Here is a 15,739-nt window from a genome sequence, read left to right as displayed (position 1 = left end):
CTTCTAGCTGGCTATGGTGGCTCATGCCTGTAATCCAAGCACTTTGGGAGAATTGCTTGAACCCAGGAGGTGGGGGTTACAGTGAGCTGAGATTGCACCACTGCACTCCAGCCTGGGTGAGAGTGAGACTCCATCTCAAAAAAAAAAAGGTGGCCCTTTCCACAAAATGGTGGTGTGCCCTGTGTCCCCACATGGATGTCCTGGGCTGCTACAGATCCTGAACATCAGGTTCTTGTCAAGCTTTAGTTTATAGTTTGCAAAAGGAGAATTTGATATCTTTCTTAACTTAGGAATCTTGCTTTTGCATTTCAAAGTCTGTCTGCCTCATGGTTTGAAGATTCTGCTGGGCCCATAGGGGCCAGAGGCGGTGGGACAGGTTACCCCCATAATGGCTGCTGCTTTCCTGGTCCTCTCTCCTACAAAGAAATGCAGATTCCAACAGTTTGAATAGATTTGAGCACTCTGCCAGCAGCTTTTATTATCAATAATATTGTTTAAGCTTTCAAAAGAGAACAAAACTACCCACAACTGTCCACAAGCCATGACATGGCAGAAGTGTTTGTATTTCGTGTGCTTCCTCCAGTGTGTTTTCTGTGCATCTCTGCAGGTTCACTCATTTAGCAGCTGTCTACTAAGTGGTTGTCGCACACGAGGTTCCTGTTCGAGGTTCTGGGCATACAGCATTGTGTACTCACTGGAAGAACAGAGTGGACAGCTAGTGATGAGTAGGAAGAAAAATAAAGCCTGGCAAGGGGTTAGAGGTAGGAGTGTGACTATTTAGACAGGGAGGTTAGGAAGACCCGAATCAAGTGAGAGAGCTCTGATGGCCATGAGGATATTGGGGGAGGAGCTTCCAGAGGGACACACACCCAACACACATGCCTAGAGACAAACAGTCTTGGTGTGACTAGAATCCACTGGAAGCTGGTGTGACTAGATGGGGAAGAAGATACGGTCAGAGGCTTTCAGGGCCTGGTTTGGCAGTGGGGAGTTGAAGAGATGCCATCCTGAGTTAAGTTACAGCTGTTGCAAGGGCTGGGCATGGTAGCTTATGCCCTAGGTGAAGGGCTGAGTATAGCTGAGGTCCATAGCCACCTTCCTGGCAGCCCTGTGGAGCCCTGCTGGCCTTGCAGATAGGCTAGTGCTGCTCCAAGATCACCACCAGTTTGTACCCCTGGAGTCACCACATAGGAGTTGTAGAGCCTGACCTCTCTGATCTCCACCATCTGTCCCTTATGGGTTCGTGAAGCAGGAGTTGGTTAAGTGGCGAGTGGATCATCTTCACTGGTTGTGGCAGGGAAACAGCCCCTGGGGGCAGGGACCCTGGGTGACACAGGCAGAGCACATCCTCCAGGCCACCATACAGTAGTGACAAATGGGATCAGGTGTGCCTTCCAGCTTTGCACATCTTGGGACAGCAGGTGACCCTAGCGGGTAGTAGTTGTCTTCCCATCTCCAGCTGTCAACAGGCTTTGCCAAGCCGTCACTGCGTGCAGGATCCACGCAAGGCTACAGGTACGGATGCAAGCCAGCTCACCCCAGGCTTTTGCTTCCCGTGTGAAGAGGAAGGGAGCTTGGGGAGCCCCAGGAGCTGTGACAGTCAGTTTAATTTGTGCCGTAGTGAAATGATTGCTGGCGGAGTAGTGCGAGTTCGTGGGCAGAGGCTGGCATTGAGCTTCAGCCTCACAGGCATGGACTGTTGCTTAGCTGGCTCCCAGGAGTGCAGTGCTAGCACCCTGGCCTTGGGCAGGACCCAAGCAGCCCCACTCATGCCCCATGACTGTTGCCTTCATCCCTCAACCTGACATACACTTCTTTCCCATTTTGTTAAAGGTCAGACTATACAGCTTCCTTTCACTCTTCCTGTGGGCATCTATTGGATCCTTTCTGTGAGCTCCAAATTAGACTTGTCCTGGAGGAGCCATCAGTGAAGTCAGACTGTGTCCCTGCCCTCATAGAGCTGAGAGAGAAGTGGGGCAGACAGCAGACCCATCTGTGAGCCAGTGGAAAGGCTATTTAAGGTGGCCGTGGGTCTGTGGGAACAGTGTTCCAGGGGACCATCAGGAAAGGTGAGATGACCTGCAGGGACCAAGGTGGGAACAAGTGTGGCTGGAGGGCCATTCACAAAGAGGGATGGGGGTATAGGGGATATGAGCCAGCCAGTAGGCAGGTGGACTGAGGCATGGAGCTGGCTCTTGCCCCAAAGGCCTGCAAGCAGAGGAATAGACGTCCCCTCTGCTTTCTGTGGTGAAACAGGAATGGTCCGGATAGTGGACAAGGGAGGACATCAGGGTGCCTGTATGCTTCTGGGATTCTTTGCCCTGCTTCTCTTCAGGACCTTACAGCCTTTCATCTGCCCTCTGTCAGAGCAGGGTCTATATGCACAAGCCTCAGGGCCTATTCAGCCAAGGAAAATGAGCCATCATCTAGCAACTAGCTCCACGGGGCTCCTCCCATTCCCAGAGTTGCCTATGAGCCAATGATGTGACAGGTTGCATGAGGCCTGAGAGAGCGCTGGCCGTGATGGCTGGCTCAGTGTTCAGCATACAGCACATGCCCAGGCAGATTTGTAAAGTGCCTTGCCCGCCTATAGTAGATAGGTGCGGGGGCAGAGGAAGAGCCCAGGTCTTCGAGTCCTTCCAGCCTGGATCAGAGTTGAGGGATGGCTCTGCCACTCCTGGCTCTGGGACCTTGGGCAAGCTCTTGAATTTCTCTGAGCCTCTATTTTCTGATCGGTAAACAGGCAATTCTGTGAGGTGAGGGGATATGGCACTGTGCTCAGCCCATGAGGCATCATGTTGCCTTACCTCGCCACACTATGAAGCTGCAGGGCAGGCTCTGTGCCGCAGGTGCACTGGGCAAGTCAGATCCCCTTCCTCCTTGCAGAGGTTCAGCAAAGGCCCAACACAGTCTCTGTGCCCTCTCCCACCCCACCAGCCTGGCACCCACGATTCCCCAGACAGGTCTCAGCCCTCCTTGTCAGCACCTATCTGGGGCTTCAGGCGTGAATCAGCTAAGGGCCCCCATAAGCCGTCTGGACACTTTGTGCCTTAGCATCGATCGGCTCTCTTTCTCTGGCGGGCCTGGGAGACAGCTGGAGAAACACACTCTCTACCCACGCACAGTGGCCAGGTCTGTAGGAAGCTAATTTATAAACCAGGTTGGGTTTGACAGGCTAGAGTTTTCTGCACACTTTGCCCCAGAAACCTCTCCCACTGCCTTCTCCGTTTCTGCTCCAATCTGGGGCACAGACTGGTTAGGTGCAGGTGGAATGTTCATTCCTGTCCCATAGCCACAGGTCCTGCAACAAAGCAGCTGGGCAGGGAAGGAGAATCTCTGTGACTCTCTCCACCCTGGTCCCAGTGCTTTCTCTCGTGTCTCCAGCCAGAAGGAACTCTTTGTGGAGACTTTACTTTCTTGGTATTCTTAGGAAAATGAGGGCTACTGGAGATGCTTCTTCCAGCCAGGCTCTCCCATCTCCTCCCCCTGGCCTCAAGTGCTGCTACTTAAAGAGGTCTTCTGGATACTTTTCCAAGTTCCTGAGGAGCCCCAGAAGCAGCTTTGGGATCATGACTCTTGGATAACTTTTCTCAGGCCAGGTCTGTGCCCTGGGTCATGGAGTCACAGCTGGAGGAATGGTTTGCCACAGCATTGAGACCAGGGCCATAGAGGAGAGGAAGGGTATGCACAGACTCAGTCCCCTAAGCGGCCTGCCTCTGTTCCGGGCCTCGCCGCCTATGGTCATAGCACTTACTCCCTGCCTGATAGCCCCCTGGCTCCCCACTGGCCTTATGGACAGCCACATCTGATCCCCCCACCTCCTTGGCTGGGCCCTGGCTGTCCCAGATATCTAGGCACTTGACTCAGTGAGTCCCTTATCCCCATAACAGCCTTGTGCAAACCACAGCCCAGATATTACCTTCTCCCAGAGCCTCCCTGACCTTCTCAGACTGAGTGAAAGGTAGATCTCTTTGCAGCCTACCTCCATGGTCAGGTATGTTTACCTGTGATATCAGAAGTGCAGGTGACAGGCCAAGTGCAATGTCTCAAACCTGTAATCCCAGCACTTTGGGAGGCCAAGGCTGGTGGATCACTGGAGGTCAGGAGTTCGAGAACAGCCTGGGCAACATGGTGAAACCCCATCTCTACGAAAAATAAAAAAATTAGCCAGGCATGGTGGTAGGCACCTGTAGTCTTGTCTACTTAGGAGGCAGAGGCAAGAAAATTGCTTTAACCCAGGAGGTGGAGTTTTCAGTGAGCTGAGAGCATGCCTGTACTCCAGCCTGGGTTATTGAGTAAGACTGTCTCCAGAAAAAAAAAAAAATACAGTGTCCCATATCACATTATTGAGTCCACCTATGGCTGAGTAGACCAGGATGGACACCTGCCTGGGCTGAGCCTCTCAGATCTCCTTTGGGAAAGACTGAACCAAGTATCACTGAACTAGTGGGTCATGGCTAAGCACTAATGCAGGTTGTAAGCCCTTCTCCTGGGCTTCCCGAGACCCGAGTCTTCCTCTTGGAGCCCTGGTCTACTCACTTGAGCTAATCTTTGGTTTTATTCCTTTTCATGAAGCATTCCATTCTGAACCCACCATCCCATTCTCCCCACCCTGTACTCAGTTTCTCTGCAGCTGACCCTCCCTCCTTGGACCTGCTGTGGAGCAGGGGCTGTGGCCTGGGGTAAGGTAGGGTGGGGTGCAGAGGTGGGAAGCATTATGTGAGAACTTGGAATCAGCCTCAGGAGACTTTTGAATGAGTGGCCCAGGAAGTAGGCTCTTCAAAACGTGGCTGCTAGGCATTGCTGGGAACTTTTTTTTTTTTTTTGAGACAGAGTCTCTCCCTTGTCACCCAGGCTGGAGTGCAGTGGCACAATCTCGGCTCATTGCAACCTCCACCTCCCAGGTTCAAGTAATTCTTATGCCTCAGCCTCCTGAGTAGCTGGGATTACAGGCGTGCATCACCACACCGGACTAATTTTTGTATTTTTAGTAGAGATGGCGTTTCACCATGTTGGCCAGGCTGGTCTCGATCTCCTGCTCATGGTCCACCCACCTTAGCCTCCCAAAGTGTTGGGGTTACAGGCATGAGCTGCTGAGGACATTTGAAAGTAAACTACAAGTTTTTCCTCCTAGCGTGCTGAAGCTCAAAAGTTGAAGATCAGGACTGGGTATTTTACTGTTTTCTGTGAGTATGAGCAAAGTGGCCTCTGCTCTCAATTGGGAGCCTGCCTCCGGTGTCTGAGGACCCTCCTGCTGTCCAGGTTGCTCCCTCCTCTGCCTGTCTCTCAGAGAGGAGCAGGCAGGGGGTCCCTCAGCAGACAGGAAGCTCACAGTGAATGGAGCCTCCTTTACAAAGCCACAGGGCCCTGCCCAGTGCTGGAGAGCAGCCCTCAGTCCCCACAGCAGCCTGGTGGGGGCAGAAGGGTAGCCCTCTGTGCACAGATAGGAGCAAAGGCTTAGAGGCAAGCTAACGTGGGTCCCACAAGTCAGTGAGTCAGGGAGCTGGATTTGCACTTTTGCCTCATGATGATTAAGGGAATGGTTCGGTATGCTCAGCCTGGCCAGCAGTGGACAGAATGGGAGCAGGTGGGCCAAGCTTGCATGCCAAGAAGTGAGAGGGCTTTCAGAGCAGCTGGAATGCAAGGTGATGAAGGCCTGCGCCCAGTGCTGGGAAAGGCGAGCAAGGGACCTGAGTGGGAGGGGACAGATTGGCCAGGATGATGAGTGCTGTGGAAAGCGTAGAGGATCTGGCATTGTGCAGTCCCAGGTACCAAGCCCAGCTCTGCCCGTTGCCAGCCTTTCCCTGTAGGACAGCATGGTCCTGAGGTGGAGCAAGATGGCCACTGCAAGGTGCTTGGCTGCTGTGGTGAAGACCAGAGAGGGGAGAGTGGCTGGCCAAGCGGCTAATGGGAAGACCTGCTCTGTGGGCCAGTGAGAAGGCCCCAGAGAAGGCTGAGGCAGCCAGGCCCATGCCCACCCTCTTACCCTACACCATCTCCCCTGGGCCTGGATTCCACCAAGAGGCTCATTGCCCAGAGATCACCAACCTGAGCACTGTGGCCAGAGCCCAGCCCTCCAAGCCTAAGGCAGCTATACCACTGGTCATGAATAAGAGATGCTACTGATTCCTGACAAGTCAGGGCTGCAATATTTAGGCTAGTGGGGGCCCTGACAGAAGGCAGGTACTAGGTCCATGTGGCAGGTTTATAGGGTTGGTCAGGCCAGGGGTCCCTGTCAGTCCCCACCTTGGGCTGTCAGAGACCGCACTCCTAATTCAGTGGTGCTGGGCAAGAGAGTTCCAAAAATGCATCCCACAGCCTCATGATCAAAGCCCACGGCCAGAGCCACCTGGAGCTGTGGAATTGATGTCTGCAGGAGCTGCTGCTCATCGTGGTTTGCCATGCAGCCAGGAAGGAGGGGACCGCCTGCCTTCCCTGTGGGCGCCCTGAGCAGCCCACACACTCACTTCCAACCTACTTCTTGTTTCCCCAGAACCTCCAGTGGGCCCGCGACGTGTTGCTAGGCAGCAGTATCCCGTGGCAACAACTGCAGCACATGCCGGCACAGGGGCTCTTCTGCGAGAGGAACAAGACCAATTTCTTTAACGTGAGTACTTTGCCTTGTTGATTTCCAAGGCTGCTTGTTGCCACTGCTTTTCACTGAAAGCGTATGAATTGACCTCCTTGGTGGGTGTTCCCAGGGCCTCCGGTTTGCGGCATCCTCAGAGGGCAGGCAGGGTGGTGCAGTCGAGAGTGTGCCAGACTTGGTGTGGGGCTGTGACTGCTGATCGACTTCTGGCAAGTCACTGCCCCCTCCTGTGGGGAAAGGCATGGATGAGCTTGGTATGTTCTCCAAAGCTGCAGGTATTCTGGGGTCACGTAGGCAGTGATGAGAGGGGTGCAGACCCAGGTTCCTGCTCCTACTGGAGCAGCTCCTCCTTTGGTCTGAAGCGCGTAAGAAATTCTGACTGCTTAAAAACAAGTGTGGCCGGGTGCTGTGGCTCATGCCTGTAATCCCAGCACTTTGGGAGGTCAAGGCAAGTGGATCACCTGAGATCAGGAGTTCGAGACAAGTCTGGCCAACATGGTGAAACCCCATCCCTACTAAAATATAAAAACTAGCTGGGCATGGTGGCGGGCGCCTGTAATCCCAGCTACTCGGGAGGATGAGGCAGGAAAATTGCTTGAACCCAGGAGGTGGAGGTTGCAGTGAGCTGAGATCGTAATGTTGTACTCCAGCCTGGGTGACAGAGTGAGACTCCATCTCAAAAAAAGAGAAAAAAAAGTGACCAGTATTGGGCTTGCAGTACACTTCAGCCCTGACGGTCCATGTGAGGTGGAGACTTACTCCTTGAGCAGGGCAGGGCCAATCACCTAGGCCTGCCTGCCCATCATCCCTAAGGCTACATCTGTTCCTCTTGATCCCCCATCTGGACCTACCCTTCCTCATTTCCTCTGCCCTGCATGGAGACAGCTGGCCCCTCCCTTTCCTCTACCTCCAAGTCCTTACCTATCCTCCACCACCCCTTCCAGCATAGCCAGCTCCTAGCTGGGTGATTGTGGCAGGTCTTACATCCCCTCTGAGCTTTGGTTTCTTCTGTATTTTTCTTGATCCCCTCTTACTCATGGAGAAACTGAAGAGCAGAGTTGGCCTGAACAGGAGCTAAGGAGGGCAGGTTTCAGATCTGGAGGGGTGTAACAGGCCAATTCTCAGGGTACGTGGGCAGGCAGGTCCCCACTGAGAGCCAGACAGCTGGTGGGTGTCTGGGTCCATGGCTCCTCCTCTCCCAGGGTGTGGTCTTCTGGGGTCAGAGTAGGAGCTCCAGATCCTGAAAGCTCTGCATCTGCCCACAATCTCTGTTTCGGTATTTTATAGACAAGTGGTAGTTGTCATTAGTAATCAATCTGCATGAGACCAAGGGTTTTGCCACAAAAGAGAGATACCCTCTCACCGGCATGCCCTGGCCACAGCCACTTCCCTACAGCAAAAACTGTTTCTTGTTCCATGTGTGTCCTTCTAGAGGGCATCTGCCAATTTACAAGCTAGTAAACATAGATGTGCACAAAAGGCAGAAGTGCATACACTTCCGCCTCTTGTATTTTTTTACTTAGCAATATCTCTAACAGTATCTCTTGGAAATACTGTTAGAACTCATTGGTTCTTTTTGATAGCTGCATAGTACTCCCAACATAAGGATGCCCCACAGTTTACCTACCAATCCCTTATTTTATTTATTTATTTTTTGACACAGAGTCTCACACTCTCACCCAGGCTTGAGGGCAGTGACACAATCTTTAGTCACTGCAACCTCTGCCTACTGGATTCAAGCAATTGTCCTGCCTCAGCCTTGCGAGTAGCTGGGACTACAGGCCTGTGCCACCACACCCAGCTAATTTTTGTTTTGTTTTGTTTTGTTTTTTTGTTTTTTGTTTTTTTGTTTTAGTAGAAACAGGGTTTCACCATATTGGCCAGGCTGGTCTCGAACTCCTGGCCTCAAGTGATCCGCCTGCCTGATAGACACTTAGATTAGTTCCAGTCTTTTTTACTATAAACAATATCACACACACGCGCGCGCGCGCACACACACACACACACACACACACACACACACAGAGAGAGAGAGAGAGAGAGAGAACGGCTCAGTGCTTCACCTATGAAGCACTGCCTTGACTGTGACATTATCTTAATTTTAACTTCTATGCAGAAGAAGTTCATATCCTTCATGTTCATTTTCTAGTGGATTATTGGTCCTTTTCCTATTGACAATAACTCTTTATAAAAATTGAAAAAATGAGCCCTTTGTCTGTGTTTTGAAATCTATTTTTCTGCAGTTGATAGACTAAAGTTAGAGCTAGACAAATTGCTTAATTTCCCTGTACTGGGTCCCTCTCCTTGATAGTGGGCTTTTTTTTTTTTTTTTTTTTTTTTTGAGACGGAGTTTCACTCTTGTTACCCAGGCTGGAGTGCAATGACGCAATCTCGGCTCACCGCAACCTCCGCCTCCTGGGTTCAGGCAATTCTCCTGTCTCAGCCTCCTGAGTAGCTGGGATTACAGGCACGTGCCACCATGCCCAGCTAATTTTTTGTATTTTTAGTAGAGACGGGGTTTCACCATGTTGACCAGGATGGTCTCGATCTCTCGACCTCGTGATCCACCCGCCTCGGCCTCCCAAAGTGCTGGGATTACAGGCTTGAGCCACTGCGCCCGGCGATAGTGGGCTTCTATTACCTGCCTTGAAGCATAACTGTAGGAATCAAGTTAGATAATGGGGTAATATCCCTAACACAGGATCTGGCACATGCTAGGTACTTAAGAATATAGTTTCCCTCCCTCCCTCTTTTCCTGTCTCCCCTTTTGGTGCTTTGCCCTTAAAGACTATGCAGTGATATTGGAAGGAGAGACCCAACTTCCATGTCTTCCTCATAGGGGAAGCACTCAGCCTTTCTAATGATAAAGCTAGGAAAGCTGGCCCCTCAGATGCCTGCCCCCGGAGTGTGTCCAAGCCTGCAGCCACATGCTCCAGGCCCCTTTCCTATTGGGCTCACTCCGTGCATCTCCTCCTTAGTTTCTGGGACCTTCCAAGATGAGTCTTGCAAAAAAGCAGTCCGAAGCTATATGCCTGTGGGAGGGAAGGCCGGTACAGCCCCATGTAAGCCTGGTACATGGGCAGTGCCATTCCTGCAGCTGGAAGTCCCTGAAGATCAGGGCCACCCCAGCCCAGACTGGGAGTTTTGGGTGGTTTTGCCTCTTCCAGAACAGTCGTTCATTCCTCCATGCTTCCCAGTGACCTCTACTTTTACCACCCTTTTGGGCCTCTGTCCTCCTCTGCTTTCTTACCTCTTCTCTTTAGAGATAGATGGGGGCTCCTTGTGCTCCTGAGCTCTATGCCTGGTGTCCAGCATCAAGAAATGCCGGGCAATTCCTGAATGCTCTCAGCACATGAGTCTGTTTGGGGAAACTGCATGCTAACGTGTTTATGAAGGAGCATTTAGGGCAGCCCTCAGCTGACTCTGCTGGAATGGGGCCGTGTCTCTGGAAGATGGCCTGTCGTTTGGGATGAGCAGACTGGCTTACCTCTCTTCTAGCCTGCGCTGGCGTTTACTGCTTAGTCCAGGGAGAGACAAAGGTGGCAGTTGAGGGCTGGTCCTTGAGAGGAGGTGAAGAGAGGTTGAGGCTAGGGACATCAACACCCTGATCTTCATCGCCCTCAACCCCACTGTCCTGGGCCATCCACATTACCCAGCCTTTGTGCTGTTCATCTCCTCATCCTTAGAGCTTGGGTGAGGGGCCCTTCTGTTATTTTTTAATGACAATTTTTGAAAATTGTAAGAGTGTTGTAGTTTAAGAAAAACTCAAACCCCTTTTCCTCTGTTCTCACACCAACACAACAGTCAACACAGACAGAAGACTTCTGTGACCAATGAGGGGGATTTTTTTCCACCAACAAATAAGCCATCAATTCTGTAGCAGAAGCCAGCTGGGTATCCTCTAATTGAATTAAATTCCAACACTATCTTTTTTTTTAAGAGACAGCATCATGCTCTGTCACCTAGGCCCTTGGGGGCCCTACCTCAGCCTCCCAAATAGCTGGGACTACAAACATGAACCACCATGCCCAGCTCATTTTTTTTTAGTTTTGGCAGAGGTGGAGTCTTGCTGTATTGCCCAGGCTCAATTTCAACACCTGGAGATGGTGTCAGATCCCACAGGTTGAGGATCAGTCCTCAAAACATCCCTGCTTCAGACACCAGTCACAAGTCTGGGCTTCCAAAATGTCTGACTGACCAGCTTCAAGTTGATGTTCCTACAGCCCCTTCTTTTGGTTTGGTTAATTTGCTGAAGTGGCTCACAGAACGCAGGGAAATAATTTCCCAGTTTATTGTACAGGATATTACAGGAGGATAGGAGAAGGCCATGGGGCTTCCATGCCCTCTCCAAGCATGCCACCCACCAGGAACTTCCGTGTGTTTAGTTACCTGGAAGCTCAGGAACCCTTCCTCTTTGGCCTTTTATGGAGACTTCATAGGCATAATTGAAGCATGTACAACTATGTCAAAATGTTATTGGACAAAAAGATTATAGCATTCCTTTCTCCAGGATGTGAGGCAGGACTCTCTCTGGAATGAAGGTCTTATGACCCACAATCAAATTAGAGTCCTGTCTTAGGCAAGTGGAAAGGAGGGCAGGAGGTCAGAAAAAGAGAGATTCTGTTTACAGTAACAAGGGCTATGGGAGTTAGGAGCCAGGAACCATGGATGAACACACACACACGCACATACACACACACACACACACACACACACACACACGCGCGCGCACACACACGGATGAACACACACACACACACACACACATCTGTCATGTATTTCATAATATCACAGTCATATAGGACCACATTTTCACTGCCTACGTTCAGAGACACAGAGTCCACATACCTTTGTTTGCCCTCCTCCGGGTACTGTGCCCTTCTCAGAGGTGCTTCTGTGATCAGCCAGGCAGTTATCTTTTTCTGGGTCTGTGTATACAAAAACAGATTTGTCATGCAGCTTTTAAAAATGTACATGTGGCCGGGCGCGGTGGCTCAAGCCTGTAATCCCAGCACTTTGGGAGGCCGAGGCGGGTGGATCACGAGGTCGAGAGATCGAAACCATCCTGGTCAACATGGTGAAACCCCGTCTCTACTAAAAATACAAAAAATTAGCTGGGCATGGTGGCATGTGCCTGTAATCCCAGCTACTCAGGAGGCTGAGGCAGGAGAATTGCTTGAACCCAGGAGGCGGAGGTTGCGGTGAGCCGAGATCGCGCCATTGCACTCCAGCCTGGGTAACAAGAGTGAAACTCCGTCTCAAAAAAAAAAAAAAAAAAAAAAATGTACATGTGTGGCTGGGCGCAGTTGCTCACATCTGTAATCGCAGCACTTTGGGAGGCAGAGGCGGGTGCATCACCTGAGGTCAGGAGTTCGAGACCAGCCTGGCAAAACCCTGTCTCTACAAAAATACAAAATTAGGCAGACATCGTGGCACACGCCTGTAGTCCCTGCTAGTCAGGAGGCTGAGGCAGGAGAATTGCTTCAACCCGGGAGGTAGAGGTTGTAATGAGCCGAGATCGAGCTACTGCACTCCACCCTGGGTGACAGAGCAAGGCTCCATCTCAAAAAAAAAAAAGTGTGTGTGTGTGTGTGTGCGCGCGTGTGTGTATGCATGTGTGCTTTTTAGCAACTTTGCTTTTTTCATGACACCAAGTCTTAGAGAAGCTTCCATGTGAGAAGGTCAGGTCGTCTTGCTCTCTGCAGCTGCTGCCCAGTCTCCTTGGGTGGACATATGTGTGGGCCCAGTGTTTGCTCTCACAGCCTCCTGGTTTGTGTGTCTGTGCTGTTGCTGTGTTCTTCTTTAAGTCCCCTGGTCTGGTCTAGCTTAGCCCAGAGGAGGTACTCACATGAATATTTATGGATTAATTCCATTCATCCCTTTCCCCTCAGCAGTTGGTTTCCAGGCTCATTCTCCTGGATCAGCCAGTGCTGGCTGTTGTAGGAGACAAGGAGAGCCTTGGCCACAGGATGCTCAAGGCTGACAGTAGGGCACTGCCTGCATGTCTTCATGTGGGGCCCTCCTAAGATGCTACAGGGCATGTGAGAGGGACAGGGAGCTGGGCTCTTCCATGTAGGGTGCAGTGCTGCTCAGCCAGGAATCGGGCAGGAGAGGAAGGCCAGGATTAGAGGCACCCTTGAGGGAACTCCTTAGGCCGTGCTGCTGACAGAACCTTCCTGGGGAGTGTAAGGGGCCAGAGAAAGGGATGGGTGCAAATGATTGAATGGAACCTTGGGTTCCTACATTAGCTTTGCTAACAGGAACTCCTTACAGTCTGCCCCACGCTGGCTAGCCCCCATAGCAACACAGATGGATGTGTAGCAGGGCTCATCAGCACTGTGGTTGAACACGAGGGAGGAGTAAGGGAGTGAACTTGGCGTGTCTTGGGTCTCACCGTTCCATACACTGCCCTTCCCTGGGCAGAGGAGACCAAGTAAGCAGGCACCAAGCTAGGTGGTAGGTGCTGCTGGGCTGGCTACCCACACCGTGGAGGCTGAGGGTTTGTGTCTAGGTGGTGCCCAGAAGCTTCTGGGACTTCCCGTGCAGGCATGCATACCTCTGGTCAGGCAGGCCTGTGTGGGCCAGAGCCAGGCTGCTTTGTCCAGGGTTAACTTCTCTTCCTATCTTGTAGTTGATTCAGAAACGTTCCCATAGTAACCAAGCCAGAGATGGTTCTCCTTCCTTCCCCAAAATGTTTGCTTATTTTAGCAGGCAGAGTTTTTTCTTGTTTCAACCCAGTTTGCAGCCTCTGAAAGCAGCAAAGGAAGCTTAGGGCCAGGCTGGCACTGCCTCCTGCTTCTGAGGGTGTGTGGAGCAGGCAGCAGTGGTGGCCTGAGTGTGACAGTGGGAGGGAGGTGCTGGCCTACTGTGGCCACCCTGAGTGTGATGTCTCCCCTGCAGCTACTTCTGCTGCTGCTCAGGTGGACAGCCCCCAGGCCCCGGGATCACTGAGAAGACCATGGACTTTGGGCACAGGCAGGCACAGTTTCCAGCCACTCCACCCCTTACTCAGCCTCTCACAAGGCATGGCTACCCATAGGCAGAGTGGTCCTGACAGGTGGATGAGAGCCATCATCACACTCTTGGCGTGCCACACAACTCACCTTTAGGACCAGAGATGGGCCGGCCTGGAGGCCTTGGGATCTTGGAGGCCAGTGCTCAGATGCAACTGAAGCAGGAAGCAGGAGGAGCTCCAACTCACACCTGGCTGGGGCCTCCATAAGCTCAAGACCCTGCCCTGACTTGAATGGAACAGGCTGAGATTCAGATGGTGGCTTTAGCTGTCAAACCCACCACACAGGCCTGTTTCTGTGAGGCCTGGCCCAGTCGTTGGTGCCTGTGGATGCTGGTCACGCTCCCTCTTCTTGGTCACTGCTGCATAGCACTCCACTGTCTGACTGTCCTGGTGGTCTGCCTCCCCTCTTCTCAGCGGATAGATGGCTTTTGGTTTTCCACTATTACAAAAAGAATGCTGCTTTCTCTGATCTCCTTTCTCACCTATGCCAGGGACTCCAGGACAAATGCTTGGAAGTTGGAGGCCAGGACACAGGCCCCCACTGCCAAGCACTTCCACACCTGGCCAGGTGTTTCTGCAGAGCCAGGTCAGATGCCCTCCCACCAGCTGTTGCCCCACCCCCTCCCAGCACTTGAACCACAGGTGACTTTCATTTTGGCCAATCTGTGGAGTATAACAAGAAACCCTGGATGGTTTCAGTGTGTGTCTCCCGGGTGACTGGGGAGGCTGAGCCCTTCCCCCACCCATGGCCAGTCCCTTTTGTCTGCCCAGGGTCTGCTGTGTTCTCTCCTACTTGGTGACCACCACCGGTGGTTCCGTTTGTCCTGACTTTGTTGCTTAAACTGATGGGAGATACAGTCATCATGACCCGTCTTTGTTTCTTGAAAGCATTTATGCTCTGTGCTATCCCAGCTCTGGAGCCTGAGTGCTCACTGAAGGCCTTGATGTGGTCTAGTAGGAAGGAAGGACCCCCGCTGGTTGGGCATCAGGAATTGAGTGTTGGTTCCTACCTAATTTCTGGTACTCCACACCTGCCAGACTTGGGGAAAAGGAGAGAAAGTCTCCAAATCCCCTGGTACTATCCTTCTCATCAAGAATCAGTCATGCCCATTCTACTCTAACTTGCCACCAGTTGGTTGTGTAACCTTGGAGGAACCCCTCCTTGTACCCAGTGAGCAGATGCAAGGTGTGTGTTAGGGGTGGGTACAGTGGACCCACCTTCCTGGCCAAGTCTCAGCCAGTGCTTCTCTCCTCAGAGCCGCTAGTCCAGAAGGAGGTTGTTGGAGCCCAGCAGACCTGGGCACCCCAAGGCAGGGACCTCATCTGGGACAGCATTGGCACTGCCCTCCCAAAACCTCCCCTAGCTCAGCAGGAAGGGAGTGCCTAGTGACTGAATTCCTCTCATCCTCAAGAATTCCCTAGGACAAATAACGGAATCAGCAGCCCCAGAGCAAGGGAAACAGATCTATCCTGGCTCAGTCACCCAGGAACCCAGCTGTGGCCAGGCCCCAGGATCTCTGCCTGAGACATCTGCCTCCTGTTGCAGGGCCAGATCTGGCATCACCTCCCTCATCAGCCCCAGAATGACTTGCTCTTTCTCTTCCTGCATCCCTCTGGCTTGTAAGAGATACCATGCGTGGTGGGCCTGTGGTCAGCCCCTGCCCCTAGACACCAGCCCAAGAACCTATTGCAGGCAGCCATCAGTGAAGACCAAAGCACAACCTAGGGAAGAAGTATTGGTCTCCATTCAATTCCTTGTGTCCCACACCACCTCAGGCGGCCAGCAGATCTGAGTTGCCTCCCAGTGGGTCAACAAGCCCCACGATTGTCCATATAGGGTGTTCCTACCTACCCTCTCTGATCAGGGCCAGGGAGCATGGGGATAGTAAGAGCTGGTTTGTAATAGCCTCACTCCTTCCCCGACGTCAGTCCCATATTACCTTCTCCCCACTCAGGACCAGTTGTGACCAGTTTTCATGCCACTACTGCTTGTCCCTTTGCTCACACTTCAAGGAGCATAATACCTGCTGTGTGCCAGGCCCTGGGCCAGCTGTGTTGTCAACAAGGGCACAGGTCCACAGGCCAGCCTGCAAGGCTGGATTAGTAGTCACCTTTCAAAGAAGTGCCAGGAAGTA

At 52.2% G+C, this 15,739-nt stretch overlaps 1 protein-coding gene across 4 annotated transcripts in view; it reads left to right on the top strand.

Moving 5' to 3' along the window:
- The window catches only part of CABIN1 (calcineurin binding protein 1), a 159,375-nt gene that overhangs the window by 105,995 nt on the left and 37,641 nt on the right, over positions 1–15,739 (top strand). For all 4 annotated transcript variants that reach the window (XM_010349227.3, XM_010349226.3, XM_003938572.4 and 1 more), the window contains exon 30: positions 6,494–6,607. In XM_010349227.3, the coding sequence (XP_010347529.2) occupies positions 6,494–6,607 (114 nt within the window). The remainder of the gene's footprint in view (positions 1–6,493; positions 6,608–15,739) is intronic.

The sequence above is a fragment of the Saimiri boliviensis genome, chromosome 21 (assembly GCF_048565385.1).
Source record: "Saimiri boliviensis isolate mSaiBol1 chromosome 21, mSaiBol1.pri, whole genome shotgun sequence".
NCBI classification, from domain to species: Eukaryota; Metazoa; Chordata; class Mammalia; order Primates; family Cebidae; genus Saimiri; species Saimiri boliviensis.
Note: the sequence above shows the minus strand (reverse complement) of the source record. Positions and strands in the feature narration are given on the sequence as shown.